This window comes from Solanum tuberosum, unplaced genomic scaffold, assembly GCF_000226075.1.
Source record: "Solanum tuberosum cultivar DM 1-3 516 R44 unplaced genomic scaffold, SolTub_3.0 scf00759, whole genome shotgun sequence".
Taxonomy (NCBI): Eukaryota; Viridiplantae; Streptophyta; class Magnoliopsida; order Solanales; family Solanaceae; genus Solanum; species Solanum tuberosum.
This window is the reverse complement of record NW_006239712.1, coordinates 98,446-113,694: the sequence shown is the minus strand read 5'-3', so window position 1 is coordinate 113,694 and position 15,249 is coordinate 98,446. Positions and strand designations below refer to the sequence as shown.

General features: G+C 30.7%; 1 protein-coding gene across 1 annotated transcript; it reads left to right on the top strand.

Annotated features, from left to right (window-relative positions):
- Positions 1-4,985: 4,985 nt before the first annotated feature.
- LOC102587054 (uncharacterized) lies at positions 4,986-12,545 on the top strand. Its single transcript, XM_006367441.2, has 10 exons — positions 4,986-5,392; positions 7,036-7,131; positions 10,272-10,356; positions 10,555-10,676; positions 10,876-10,900; positions 10,993-11,076; positions 11,161-11,190; positions 11,268-11,373; positions 11,475-11,539; positions 12,291-12,545. The coding sequence occupies exons 1-9, from the start codon at positions 5,300-5,302 to the stop codon at positions 11,536-11,538; spliced, it is 705 nt and encodes a 234-aa protein (XP_006367503.1). The 5' UTR covers positions 4,986-5,299; the 3' UTR covers position 11,539; positions 12,291-12,545.
- Positions 12,546-15,249: the final 2,704 nt, after the last annotated feature.

The following is a 15,249-nucleotide window of genomic DNA, read 5'->3' as shown; positions in this document are numbered from 1 at the left end:
ACTGGAGGATTAGGGCGGGTGCCAATCACGACGGTCTGGATCGTGACATTATATGTTTACTCTGAGAAAAACATTAGTTTAGTTAGATGTTTCATTTGATTTAGATAGTAGTCGATACTATATACTATGTTCTATCGATTGTTTTTTTGAAAAATTTAGTACTGATCGTCAAAGCAGAAGAGAATGAATGTGGATGTTAAAGTTTTAATTTTGTGATTAAAGATGGTGAGAAATATAGAGAATTTTTTTATCTTGATTATTAAAGTAGTCGCATTCTAATTCTTGTATTAGTACGCTTTGTGTGTAATATTGAATGGACTGAGTAAAGATGATTGTTTATGTATTGAATATAAACAAAACCACTTTCTAGATCACTAAATATATTTATACTCTTAATCTCGATATAACTGTTATGATCAATGTGATTCGTTAATTTCTTGATTTATTAAAATGTAAAAATCTATTGTAAGTCGATAATGCTTGATAGACGGGTTAACCTTGAAATGAGTTGATCTATCGGCTACCCCTGTAATTGAATCCTAAGCTCGAGGAATCAGAAATTATTGTATTTTTTTCTAAAATGACACTCTCCCTTAATTTTCACAATAATATTTGCTTGTGAATTTACATGATTTTTTGTTTTTTTTATAGAAGGTTTATTTACACAATCTAGGAACTTCCATAATGTTGTCGTGATTTATTTGTGCAATAGATCCTAACATAATACATCCTAATAATGAAAAAATATAGTAAAATTATTAGTTGATTCATAATGAGTGTTAAGATTGAAATTCTCTTAAAGAAGATCGTCAACTACTCAACAAACAAGGTAAGAAAAGTCGAAAACAACAGTCTCACACAAACACAACAAAATGATGAAATGAAGAAAACTGAACGGGAAGCATTAGAGGAAGAATTGTTGAACTTCTTACTTGAATGTCTAAAAATAAGGCAAGATGAATGAAATCTAGTCATGTTACAAAAGTCAATTTCGTTCACCAACTTGAGAGATCAAGAAAGATTGCCTAAACTTAGTAAGTACATTAAATATTTACCTATTTCAAATTAAATTTAGATTTTTATCATAGTTGGTTCACTTATAATGTTTCTTTTCAGTAGATCTTGTAATTAATTTTGGAAGAAATTTTTAACTAAAGTTAAAATTTTATATTTGATTATCATTAGTGCACATGGAAAGTTTGAATTTGTATTGTCTTAATTCATTGAAACATATCTATTCAAATATTTATTTAAATTATATTTGACTTTGACTTTGACTATAAAATTTAAAAGATTATTGTGCATAATTGGTATTTCTTTGAATTATCCTCATACTATCTAACCACTATTGATAAGTTTATAATGTGTGTTAAAATATTTATCCTTTTAGCTTAAAATGTCAGATATCTTTAACTATTTTCAATCACATGATTTGGTAAGAAATGTATTGCGAAGAAGTTTTTGATGTATATATATAGTGCCACTATATTCTATTTCACACAAGTGTCATTTCTTAAAAAAAGAACATATTAGTTCTTAGATAAACTTTTATTTTATTCTTGTTCTTTATAATTTTAGCGATGGAGAGTAAGAAGACTAGAGTGCGACAAACATTTCCAATGTCAAAAATAGAAAATCAACGCACTCGCAGTGTAGCGTTTTCCAACCGTCGCTCGAGTCTATACAAAATGGCAAGCGAACTTGTTGATTTGTGCGATGTTGATATTGGAATAGTACTATTTTCACCTGCAAATAACCCTTTCTCATTTTTCCACCCAACAACTTAAGCGGTCATTGAGCGTTTTTTGAATTCCAATTCACAATTAAGTGAAAACACTCGCCTAGATGCAGATCAAGCACGAAATAAGGTGAATCAACTCAACAATCACCTAAATGCTATGGGAAAAGGCTTGAGTGCGTAGAAGAAATTGAATATGCTCAAACACTAGTTCAACTTAGTCAAATCGAAGAAAATGGCGAAAGAAGTAAGTGGAAATCAATTGACCAATTAAATGTAGATGAAATAACAACATTTGAAGCATGGTTAAGTACTACCGTCTCTAAAATGAATTATCGTTTAGAGAAGTTGGAAAATGAGGCTTTATCTTTGAAAAATGCACCTAGCGCTTCATAAGTGATATTAGCCCAAGTTATTATCATTTCAAATCAATATTATTTTAGAATTTTGCAATATGTTTTTCTTTATGTTTTGTTTTAGTTTGTTTCAGTGATGCTACAAGTATGTATTATGCTACAAGTATGCTACAAGTATGATTTTCGATATTAATATATATATTTTTTTTTTTAAAATGCTACAGTATACCTTTTCTCCTTTGTATATTACTTGTTTTCTGGTTTAAAATATTAAAGAAAGGGATGAATAAGAATAAAAGATGAAAATTATAGAAATGATATCAATTTTTGAGTAGATTTTTTTATTCTTAATTAAATATCTCTAAATTTGAGCTTTCTAAATTTGAGCTTTTGGAAAGAAAAATTCCTTGTAACAAAATAATTCTTTATTGAATGGACAGTACAAAGCATAAATCTCAATTTCTAAGACTGGTGAATTCCAAATATCAAATGATTAAGAAAATTATTATGAGAATATCTTGTTATTAGTATTATAAAATGGACTATGTTTTTAAGAAAAAAATCTTAGATTCATATCGATCTTAATAAGATTTTACCCTTTGGGGTGACTCAGTGGTTTGGGCATGGACTTCCATGTTGGAGGTCTCAAATTCAAAACTCCTTGCCGGCGAAAGCAAGGGATTTGCCTTCTGGATCGAGCTCGTCGCATCGGACTTGCCTAGTACGAGTTACCTCTCCTATGTGATTTCCCTTGTCATAAAAAAAATAAATAATAAGATTTTGGTTGACTTTTTAATTAGGAAACTCATTCAATCTTGTTCTTTGGTTTGATTTTTGTGTGAGATTAAGTTTGATGAACTATTAGTATATACAATTTTTTACATTATTAAGTAATTTAATTTTGAATGGAAATATAGCAATTTTAAAATAGTATTATACTTAGGTTTTTTTTTATAATAAAACTGTAATTTACGGAAGAGTAAATAGTATTAAGGAAATTTGGCCACCCCTTGACCAATCAACCAAAGTGATTGTTCAATTGAAATTTACATAGTAAATAAATAATATTCATTATTTTAACATGGAGCCTAGCACCTTGTGTTGCATTTAAAATAGTGCTTATTAAAATTCGTTAGCACATTAAACGTTTACCTATTTCAAGTTGAAAATTAAATTGTTTTATTATAGTACACTTATAATGATTCTTTTCTATCTTCTAATTATTTTTTACTTATTTAGTATCAAAACATCAAGATCTGAATTTGTATTACATACATAGATTTTGATGGCGTAGAAATTTCATATACCAAACATGAAGCCTAGCACCTTGTGTTGCATTTAAAATAGTGCTTATTAAAATTCGTTAGCACATTAAACGTTTACCTATTTCAAGTTGAAAATTAAATTGTTTTATTATAGTACACTTATAATGATTCTTTTCTATCTTCTAATTAATTTTTACTTATTTAGTATCAAAACATCAAGATCTGGATTTGTATTACATTACATAGATTTTGATGGTGTAGAAATTTGATATACCGATAGTGCACAAAACTTAAAATCTTAAAGTTAAACTTTTAGATTTGAGTAATATTAATGCTCGTGGAAAGTTTAATTTCTCATTGTTTTAATTCATTAAAACATTCCTATTCAAATATATTTCATATTGTCTTTGTTAATACAAATTAGAAATTTGATTTTGACTTATATAATTTAAATGATTTTGGTGCGAAATACTCTGTTTACATTATCTAATCACAATTGATATCTTTATAAAGTATGCTAAAATATTTACCATTTTAGTTAAAATGTTTGATTTCTTTAACTTTTATTTATAAAAAAGAAAGACTTTGACATGAAGAAATTTTATGTCATATAGAAGGATTATATTAAAGAATAATTAGTTATTATTGTTGTTGATTTTTGTAGACTAAGAAATATTTGTAAAATAATGTATATTAGAAAAAATTGTAATAATAACTACAAGCATTTATTTATTTTTAAAAAATGAAGATATATGATTTATTAATGTGATATCTTAGAAAATTATGATACCTTGTTTATGAACTATAATTTGCTCATTTGGTAAGATTGTCTAAGAGTTGATGAAGTTTTGATAATTTTCAGGAATCATAGTGTTCTGCTCTTGCTGAAATAATTACTTTTAATTCTATCGTGCTCTAGCAACTGCGCTTTGTAGACCACTCCACTACCATGTAGTTAAGTAGGGACAATAAGCATGCATGTAGTGACGGAAATCTATGAATGAATTTTGGGGGGGGGGGGGGTGTTGTCCAGTACTTCTCACTTCCCAAAAGATGATTCATAAAATCCTCGGTAGGATTGAAAGCATTCCCCTCAAGGCATGATTTCGAGACTGAATCTCTTGAATAAAAATCTTGTCATTATTATGAAAAAAAATACAATATAAGAAATTCATACTGCTCATCAAAATAAAAAATTTCAACTTCAAAATAACTTAATTTTAAATCAAGTCTAAAGAGGCCCTACAAATCAATTCAAACTGAACTGTAACAACCCTATTCAGATATTACAAGCCATTATTGATCTTCATTTTTTATAAGTTTCTCACCCGATGTTCGATATTTCTATTAGAGTGGCTCCACATTGGGGCTAAATATCTCCTAACACAAGTGCTTTCAAACTTCATGAGACTCAAGATCATGAAAGAAAACTTACTATTCCATCACAACCTTGTTGGTGTCATTGTATTTCTTTCATGATATTCAAAAGTTTGGATTTTAAAAGTTTTAAATATATAAAGTTGTCTTTCTAGTATTTGACAAGAGTATCCGCGTGGCAACCACCAATTGGGTAAAAGAAGAAAGATCTTAACAAATGACTAGTCTTCAATTCTTCAAAAGTTTGACATAGTAAACGACAAAAGTCTTTTGCTGTTGTTTTACATAGGCAAGAAGAGATGATTGATTGAGAAAAAACGGTATCGTTTCATCACCATTCTTGTTGCTTCTCCGGTCATTGTTCTCTTTCACTTTCGTAGAAGTTACAGTGCTGAGAGCCAATACACGCAAATTCCCAAACTGGGTTGTTGACCAAACCCACATTCAACGCTGAAAATTTCAAACTGATTTGGTAGAAGGAATAAAAGCTTGAAATTTTGGGATTTAGGAGTAAAAGTTGAAGGTTTTGGAGGATTTAACGATTTGGGGTTGTAAAAAGAGAGATGAATCCGAATTGGGAGCTTCAGAATTGTTGTAATCGTGACCAAAAGCTCTTTCTTGTTACCATTGGTGTTTTCACTGTCGCCATTCTTGTTGTACGTTTCTGTCTCTATCTCTCTTTGGTTTTGCTACATTGTGATTTTAGGAGTATGGAATGTTGTTTTTTTTCCCTTTTTGGATCAAGTTTTGGTTTTTATTGGTAGTTGGAGACTTGTAAGCGAAGAGCTTTTTGCTTAACTTTTGCAGTTATATGTTCCTGTTTTGATTTTTGTGGCTAATTAGGAGAGGAATGTAAAATTTCAAGGTTATTAGTATTGTTTGATAAAAAAGTTGAAAAGGGAATTTAATAATTCTTTTGGGTCCTTCTGAAGCTTGAACTTTTTAAAAAATTTAAAGCTGGCTCTGTTTAACTAGTATCTATCTATAGCTGTAGGAGTCGTTTAGTTCGCAGACTAAATTATCCTGGGATTATAGTCCTGACTAATTTATCCCATCCGTTGGTGTGATAAAATAATTCCAAGTTTGATGGGATACAATGGGTCATCCAGGATTAAAGTTGGGATTTATTACTAATTAGAGCTTCTGAGTAGTATTGTTGGCCTTTATTTACTTCATTTTGTTGTCAAAAAAAAAATGAAGTTTGGGTATAAGAAGAGAATGTCCAAAAACTATTATGAAGTCAGATTCAGTTTGAAAGGAGGAGCAGACTATTATATAGAATGTATTCTATCTTCATATCTTTTTGTTCTGGTCCTTAACAGTCAACACCATAAGAAATTACTGGTCGAGCAGTGATCTTGAGGAAATGGTTAGTTTAGGAGTCTGTTCCCAATTATGTGTTGATAGGAATAAGGATTTATGTGTAGGTGAAATGTTTAGCTAGCGCTGAAAGGTGTGGCTTAATGGTTGATTAAACTAGAATGAAACCATGGAGGACCAAGGTTTGAATCCCAGTATAGACCAAACCATGGAGGACCAAGTCATAGCAGCGTTAGGATGGGTACTGCTTGGCAATTCATGAATATCTTTAACAAGAATTTTGATTGGTCGACATGATGTGTGTCGTCAAAGTTTTGAAACGGTATCTTATGACTCAACATATTGAATACTTTGTGAAAGATAGGAAAATCTGTCCACCTGTTTTTTGTTCAAAGTCACTGTATATTGTATAAAATAGTTTCTTCAGTACATTTTTTAAACCAAATTAAAGTACTGAGGTACGTCCACATGTGTATCCCAATATCTTTTAGGTTCGAGGATCACTTTATCGGAAACCTACTGCTTTACCCTCATGCAGTTGAGTCTTTTTAAATTGTTAAGGTTATTTAGCGAAGCAAGTCACTATTTCCTCAACATGTTCATAAGTTACAACACTGCATTCATCTCAGAAGCATGTGTAAATACTTTGATGCGGTACTTGCATTGAGAAGATAATCATGATATATGTATATGGTCATAACACCTCATGTGAGTTCTTCACCAAAAAAAACACCTCATGTGAGTTGTTACTGGTCTTCCTGAGAATAAATATAAGATGTGTAAGGCAGTTAGCATTAACAAAATGCAATACCAACTCGTGTGCAAATGATATACATGAGTTGCCATAAAAAAAGATTCATTTTATCTTTGTATAGTTTCCATAAAATATCCCCAACTGTTTTGTACTTCTCTCTGGTTTTTTCGTAAGATTTTTCATATTCATTTTGCTATTTTTTCCCCCTTCTGAATATCAAAACAGTTATGGAGGACATTTCTCCTGACACCTTTCAAGCTCATTACTGTATTTCTTCATGAAGCAAGTCATGCGATCGCTTGTAAGCTCACATGTGGTCAGGTAAATTCTCTTTTGTCATGTATTAGATGCAAATGATCTGTAATCTCATGTGATTACTTGTTCATTGGGTGAATCTCAGTCTAGTTTTATTCTATTATATGACGGTTTAGGGCCTTCAAGAGCTTCAGTTTGTATTAAAAGTACTTATTTCTAATGTCGCTGTACTGCAGTCCCATAGACTTGGGTGAAATGTTCTAGTTTTTGGTTCAGATAAAGAGATATAAGACTTCAAGTTTCGGTTTTATTGCTCTTTTCTTGTGTTTATGCATGTGTTATTTTAAGAGATAAAAGGAAAATGACTTGACTTTTGTCTTAAGATGTTCTTTGAATTTTTTAGTTCCTGGATTACTTGTGTAGTTCTATCAGAAATTTTCCAAACATATTTTTTTGGCAACAAAGATCAAACATATTTATAGCCTGTTTGGCAATGTTTTTTTTTTTTCAAAGTTGAGGTATTTGGCCAAGCTTTAGGAGAAGAAAAGTGTTTTTGAAGTAGAAGTAGAAGCTGTTTTTGAGAAGCTAAAAACTTAGTTTCTCCCCAACAGTACTTTTTTTTTGAAAAGCATCTTTGAGAAAATATATTTTGAAACATTTTTTAAATACTTGGTCAAACACTAATTGTTGCTCAAAAATGTTTTTCAAATTGATTAAGCCAATGTCAAACACAAGTTGTTTCTCACTAAAAGTACTTTTTAAAAAAAAAATACTTTTCAAAATAAATTGATTTTAGAAATCTGGTCAAAAAAGCTACTAATTTGTTATTAACAGGCATAAAATCTCCCATATTTCTTGTTCAAGTTAAAAAAAAATGTTAAAATTTTATGATTTCTAGAAATAATTGTAAAATGATACTTATAATTATGCTTTCCTTCATTCCAGTTTATGTGACACAATTTCCTGTTTAGTTTGTTCCAAAAAGAATGAGACACTTATATATTTGGTAATCCTTTACTTTTAAGATTTCAATACCATTCCCGTCATTCCTTTTAGGATTTCCCCTTTTGGTATCATTTTACCTTTTTCTTTTTTGGAATTACACTTATTTTCCCTGAAAATGAAGCTTTGTTTTCTTATCTCAAAACTACCACTAAAGACACATTGAAGATATAAAGCGACACTATTTGACTAGGGTCACTAGATTGTCAACCACAGACACTCACTTAATTAAAGTGCTTAGTAATGCTCGTAAAACGATTATAGAGGACAATACAGTCTTCTATTCAATCAAATGATTTTAGCATCTGCGTCTTTAGATGAAGAAAAGCAACTCTCCAGAAATTTAAAATTTCTTGAGATAAGTCCGCAAACATCTTAAATGTACCAACATGTACAAAAGTTCCCTTATAAAATGCATGAGCAACAACAGTCCTATCTCCTTCGCTAAATGATTTTAGAATTTTTTTATTTTTTTTTGTCACAAATCTTCAAAAATTTGAAGGTACCAATGAAATAATTTCAATAAAAATTCTTCTTTTTTATCACACCATACTAAAGTACAAATTAACTAGATTGCCAAAACAGTGGACGAACAAGAACGAATGATGCAATTGCCATTGATGAGACCAATCTCCGCCTACAACATGGTCATATTTACAACTTCTTTAAATGTGTGTATCCTTACAAAGAGAGAAGTTATACAAAAACTAAAGTCTTAGTGTTCACTAACATCTTTAAATACACGATTCTTTACAAAGAGAGGTTATAAAAAAACTACAAACTTAATGTTTCTAGCTTGTTTAAATGCACAAGTCTATACAAAACAGAGGTTATACAAAAACTACGTGATAGCCAAAGCAATAAAATAGAGAAGAACTTTAAAAATAATAAGTTGTATACAAAACCTTGATATATTAGTATCAGGTATCATCTTAAAGTAGAGCTAAAACTTCTTAACCATGTCAATATAACAACGAATTTGAATGGGAAGAGTTCTCTCTCGTTCTAGCTTGTCTTTTTCATATGTGGCACTTTGTAGTTATTTCTGGTGATGGATTCAGGATTTTCTCTAAGGGAGTTCGAAAAACAAAAATGTAGGTCCTGAGATTTGAACTTGGAACTTCAAGGCCCGCTAGTCTTCAGGCCTCAGGAGATTCAAAATCTATATATATTCGCTAAAAAAATACCTTATAGTTATATATAGGGTGCACAACAACAGTCATAAACATAACTTTGTTTTGAAATTCTTACTTTTGAAAGATCTATATGGGTTTGGCTCGTCTTTAAAAAGAAGAAAGAACCTTCAAAAAAATATTTGACTGAAAGAACCATGTTTCATCAATACGAACATAATTGAACACGTCTGAAATATAGAATTTGAATGGAATGTGCCTGTCTCAATCATTACTAGAGAGAAATGAAGTCTTGTCTTCTTATTTTCCTCCATCAAAATGAGGCATTATGGCGTTGGTATGCGCCCTCATAGCTCCTTCTCAGTTCTCTGTTACGACAAGGTTTCTTTGGCGTATTAAAGGGGAGCTATGAGGACACATACCAATGCCATAAAGCCAAATTTGACTGAGGAAAATAGAAAGGCAAGACTACCATTCTGTCCTTCGATGTTTGAGTCTGGTACACTCCATTGAAATCATATAATTTTAAGCATGCTCATATTGATGAAAATTGGTTGTTTTTGTCCAAATCTGAAATGTTCCATCTCCTTCTTGATTTAACAAGAGCCAAACCCGTATAGATTTTGCAAAAGTAAGAATTTCATAATAAAACTTATGTTTTTGGCTACATGCAATTCAATGACCGTAGAAGCTAAGTTCAGAGAAATGGGTGAGGTGGATTTGACATCTTCAAAGAATTGCTGGTTTGCACCTACTGAAGGAAAAAAGAGAGTGATAGGTTTCTAATTGAACGAGTAAAAGAAGAGGAAGAACAAAACTAGCATGGAAAAAAAATAGAGTGAAAGAGGGATCAATTTCGTAAAGCTGGAAGATGTAGATGATACTAGATTAATTTGAAAAGGGGAAGCTGAAGACATCCAACTAATCTCGTATTGTTCCATATGACTAAGTCTAGGAGACTGATAGGGCAATGCTTTAGTTGTGCTTTTTGGTTTCCCTGGTAAATTCAAGTTGATACTATTTAGGAGATCTGTGATTTTATATTCTAAACCGTATGTTTTGTGGTTACAGGTGGAAGGAATGCAAGTTCATGCCAATGAGGGGGGAGTAACACAAACACGTGGTGGTGTTTATTGGTTGATCTTGCCTGCTGGATGTAATACTTTCTTTTAAAAAATTCCAAAATCTTACTGAAGTGCTTGCTTATTTCGTTTTTAAAAGACAGTGAAGTGTTCCCTACTCAAGTTCCCTGTTGATGATGTGCTTTAAGTTACTTTTCTAGGTGCAGATTACTTTGTCCATTTAACTTCTGGCTACCTTTAATTTTTCTGATCAAAGTTGTACTTTCCCGAAGATCTTGGTTCGTCTTTTTGGGGGATGGTTCTCATACTTGCATCGACAAATCTTCTCACTGCAAAGATTGCTGCTGGTTGTTTCATTGCTGCTCTGCTCATTGTGCTCTTTATTGCCCAAAATGTAAGGAGCTAAGTTTTTTTTTTAAAAAGACTTGAAATTGATCTTGTACATTGACAGCAGATAATTCACTCTTTACATTATTTTTTCACAAGATAGTATAATATGTGCATATTCCTAAATTTTATGTTGTAGATCTAGTCTAAAATTATTATTTTTATAAGGATTTCAAGAATCTTACATGGTTTACTTTCTTGAACAGTGGACACTGCGAGGACTTTGCATAGGTTTGTATATTCAGGATCTTGATCAGTGTCAATACTTGATATGCATTTGCTTTTGTGCTTAGTCACTGATCCCCACAGACTGGACTTGCCAGGATTTATCATTTTTATTGCTGTAATATGGGTTCTGCAACAACTAACAACAGTTCGCATTCTCCGATATGTAATTCTCTTCATAGGTATGGACTTATCCTGTCCCCTACCTTTTCTGCATTTTAGTTTGGTTTGTTGTGTTGCTTACATTCCTTCTTGGTGAACTGCAGGTGTTATGAACAGCTTGTTTTCAGTTTATGGTACAAACTATCCATTCTCTAGGATCTCATTTTTCCCAGATGGCATGACAAAATCTGACATATATATGACAATGCAGATATATATGATGACTTAATATCTAGAAGAGTGAACTCAAGTGATGCTGAGAAGTTTGCGGAACTCTGTCCCTGTCCTTGTAATGGTGTTGGTTGGGGAGTTATCTGGTTAGTCGTAGCTTCAAAGTGAATTTGAACTAAAGAATGGTAGGAGTTTAATTCATCATTTGTGAATCACAAATCTGTTTGTTGCTTGGACTGTTTTGCAGGGGAATGATATCTTTTATATTTCTTTGCGGAGCGATGTACCTTGGACTTGTCATTCTCTCATGAGGTATTATCTTTGTTGCTGATCTAATTTTGGTTTTACTTCCTTCTGGTTTTGTTGGATTGTTATCTGGCTTTATTTAATTCCATGTGCAAACCTTTAAGTTCAGTAAATAGATACTAATCACTTACCAGGTTCTCAGTATGTTCATTGTTATCATGTTCTCCAGAAATTGGGTATTTTTTGATTAGTTTCACTACTGATTGATTGAATTCTAGCATTTTTCAGTACACATAGCATTTGATAGTTTGTTGTGCAATAAACAACTATAGTAATCGGATCAAATCACTCTTCACCTCCTAGTTACCCATTCTCATTATGAATGTTTTAAGTGAAATGGAAAGTGATGATTCATATAACCAATTCCCTGTAGCTTGGTATTGACATATAGTTGTTATTGCATTAATGAACCCTCTCATGTATCGTCTTCCTTCACTAGCTCAATATTTTAGTGACTAAATAAAGGAAGTAAAGAGAACTAGAGTTATCTAATTGCCAGTTCTATGATAGAAACACAGAAGAAATGCCATGGAAATCTAACTCAGAGTAGCGATATGTGCTTAGCTTTTCATTCAGCTTTGTTGCCTTATTTTCCTCTTTCGATTTAAGGTTTCTCTGAACCAGAATCCAATTTACGATTTGAACTTGATCAATTCAACTTTTAAGGTTCTTAGCACTGATCACATTGTAGCTGCTCAGAACTATGTAACACCTTGACATCTTCACAGTCTAATTCAGAATCTGTTAATCTTTTCAGGTTCATGCAAATGACATTCAAGGACCTTACAAATCCTGAAGAACAAAGTAGTTGCATTTGTTGATCTCATATTCATTTCCATTTCCTCAATGATGTTGTATAGTTTTTAGACATCTATTTTTGTTCCCTATGGGCTCATTCTTTTACTCCCTTTCTTTTGGATGGGGTTAACATAGTCATGACTTTGTGTTTATATACCAAAATTCAAAAGTTTATCTTACCTTTATATTGTGGAAATTGAAAATTGATTGCTTAGCATGTGTGTGCCCTTGGTTTACTAGTGACTTACTTAGTTCAGCATTTGCTAAGGGTTTTTCATGCCTGAATATGACATGTAACCATTACGTGGGGCGTTTAAGCTGGTCAAACTAACTTATAAACATTGTTTTGGCTTTATTTATGCGCTAAGCATCAAAAGTGCTTACGAGTTAAAATAAGCCAAAAATCATATGTTAGTGACTCATACTTGTGATTTTTCAGTTTGATTAATATTTTTCACTATTTTATTTCTTAGATATTTTTTTGCAATCTCAAAAATTCATTTCCAAAATAAAATCTCTAACTTCCTTTTTCATTCATTTTCCACAATTTTTCTTTTTTTCTTTTCTTTTTTTGTAAAGATTAGATATTTCTAAGGGTGTGTTTGGTACGAAGGAAAATGTTTTCCTAAAATATATATATATATATATTAGTTTAGAAGCACTTTCAGGTTTTTGGTCGTAAAGATTAGATATTTCTAAATATATATTTTTTTGTAAATAGTTTTAAGGGCATTTTAGTTGTGTAACAAATAGCTTGAATTTTGAAAACTCTCTCTTGGTAAATGGATCTAACTCAGATGTTGTGACCACTTTCTATAAACAGAAAAAAATGTTGTGAACACTTTCCATGAAATAGGGCTGTGTGGCTGGATTTTAATTAAATTTTATTATATGGTTTTTTTAAAGTTAGGCACCTTGTACTATGCAAGAAAGTTGGGTAAAAGTGTAGTCCATTAATAGTGGTTATACAAAAAAAATTACAAGATATATCTTTTTATGCTAGCCTTTCTCCCTTTTTGTATTTATAATGTGTCTGTATTTTATAATTCCATGTATTTGTATATTCAGTATCAAATATGTATTAATGTATTCAATGTATTTGTATCCATCATTAACTTCATCTAAATTATCATGTATGCAGCATTAATTTCATATTGTGTATACTAATGTCAATTTCATCTAGTGTATTCAATATTAATTTTATCCAGTATATTCAATATTAATTTCATCTTATAAATCTAGTATCAAATATCTAGTGTATCCAATTTTAAAGATACTTTGATATAACCTATAAATAGATACATGTATCTGGTATCAAATATGCCAAATCAAGAAAAAAGTGAAGGAAAATGACTTGTGTGGTGAAAATAGTAAAAACCAATAAAATATATATCTAATGTATCATGTATGCAACATCAATGTGATGTATTCGGTATCAATTTCATACGGTGTATTCGATAACAAATTACCTAAGTGGCCTTCCAACCACATTGTCTCCTCCCAATCCACAACAACCCCCCACGCAACCACTCCTTTATCATCTCACCCTCGCTACCCCAAAATCCCACTCTCTACTGCTAGTAGGACTTGAACACACGACCTCAAGGAATTTTCACAATACCTTAACTACTAGACTACCCATTTGGATTGGCTTAAAAAAGTAGCTTTTAAGTCAAAAATAAAAAGTCAAATTGAAATGACTTTTAAGTCAAAAAATTAAAAGTAGGAGAGACCTACTTTTGGTTTCTAATTTATTTTAAGTCATTTTTTACTTATTTTAGCATGTTATTGGAGACGTTGCAACATATGTCGGGAAGGCCTCCGTTGATTGTGTACGAAGTCTTTTTATACCTTGTCAAACACTTCATAACTTATTTTAAGTCATTTTTGACTTATTTTAAATTATTTTTTATATTTGTCAAACACTTTCAAAAGTCAAAAACTGACTTAAAAGTAGGTTTGACCAACTTTTAAATCAATCCAAACACCATCTAAACCTTTAACTTATCTTTATCTCAAGAGGTGTCAATACTTTATATATATTCTTAACCACTAGGCCACTAAAGACATCGCTTGGGGCCCCATATTTTTAGGAGTCCCCAATTATTATTTTTTAAATACTTATATATATTATAAAAAAAATTATATGTACTTTAATTTATTTTTTAAAAAAAACATGAAAGAAGTATATTACAAAAAATAAACAAAATGATCGCTATTTTTCCCACTTTTTTAAGGGAATGAAATATTTTTTGGGAATAATTTCCTTAAGTGGGAAATTGTGTTTCCTTATTTATTTCCTTAAAATTTGATTCGATATTATTATTTACCTGATACTCATCTTTTTTGTTCTCTATTTTATTATTTTTTATTCTTAATATTGAACTCTTTCCTACAATTTTTTTTTACTTATTGTTGCTTACAAGTTACAAAAGAACAAAAAATGCTTTTGGGTGTCTTCTTCAAAATCTCAAGAAGTGCAACAAGCAATCGTTATATTGAAGGAATGCAACACTATTTTGATATTATTTTATCAACTTATCAAATTTGTGAGCCATGTTTTATTATTCTAACTTTATTTTATAGTTTTTTTTTCTTGAAAATCTATTTTTCTTGACATTCTTAGTTCATAAGTATATATATTCTTGTTTTAGTTATTATTAAAATTATTCAATTTAAATATGTCAACTAGAAAATATGATTTCGATTTTACTATAAAGAGAGAAAAAGAGAACTTGAAGAATTAAATAAATCCCAAAAAGGAGCTCTTGATAGATTTTTAACAAATAATAAAAAATTTGAATAAAAAATTATTGCTTAAAGATTAATGTTAGCAATTTCGGTAACCGTTGTCTCAGCCGAAAGAAGTTTTTTGAAACTAAAATTGATAAAATCTTATCTAAGATCAACAATGTCTC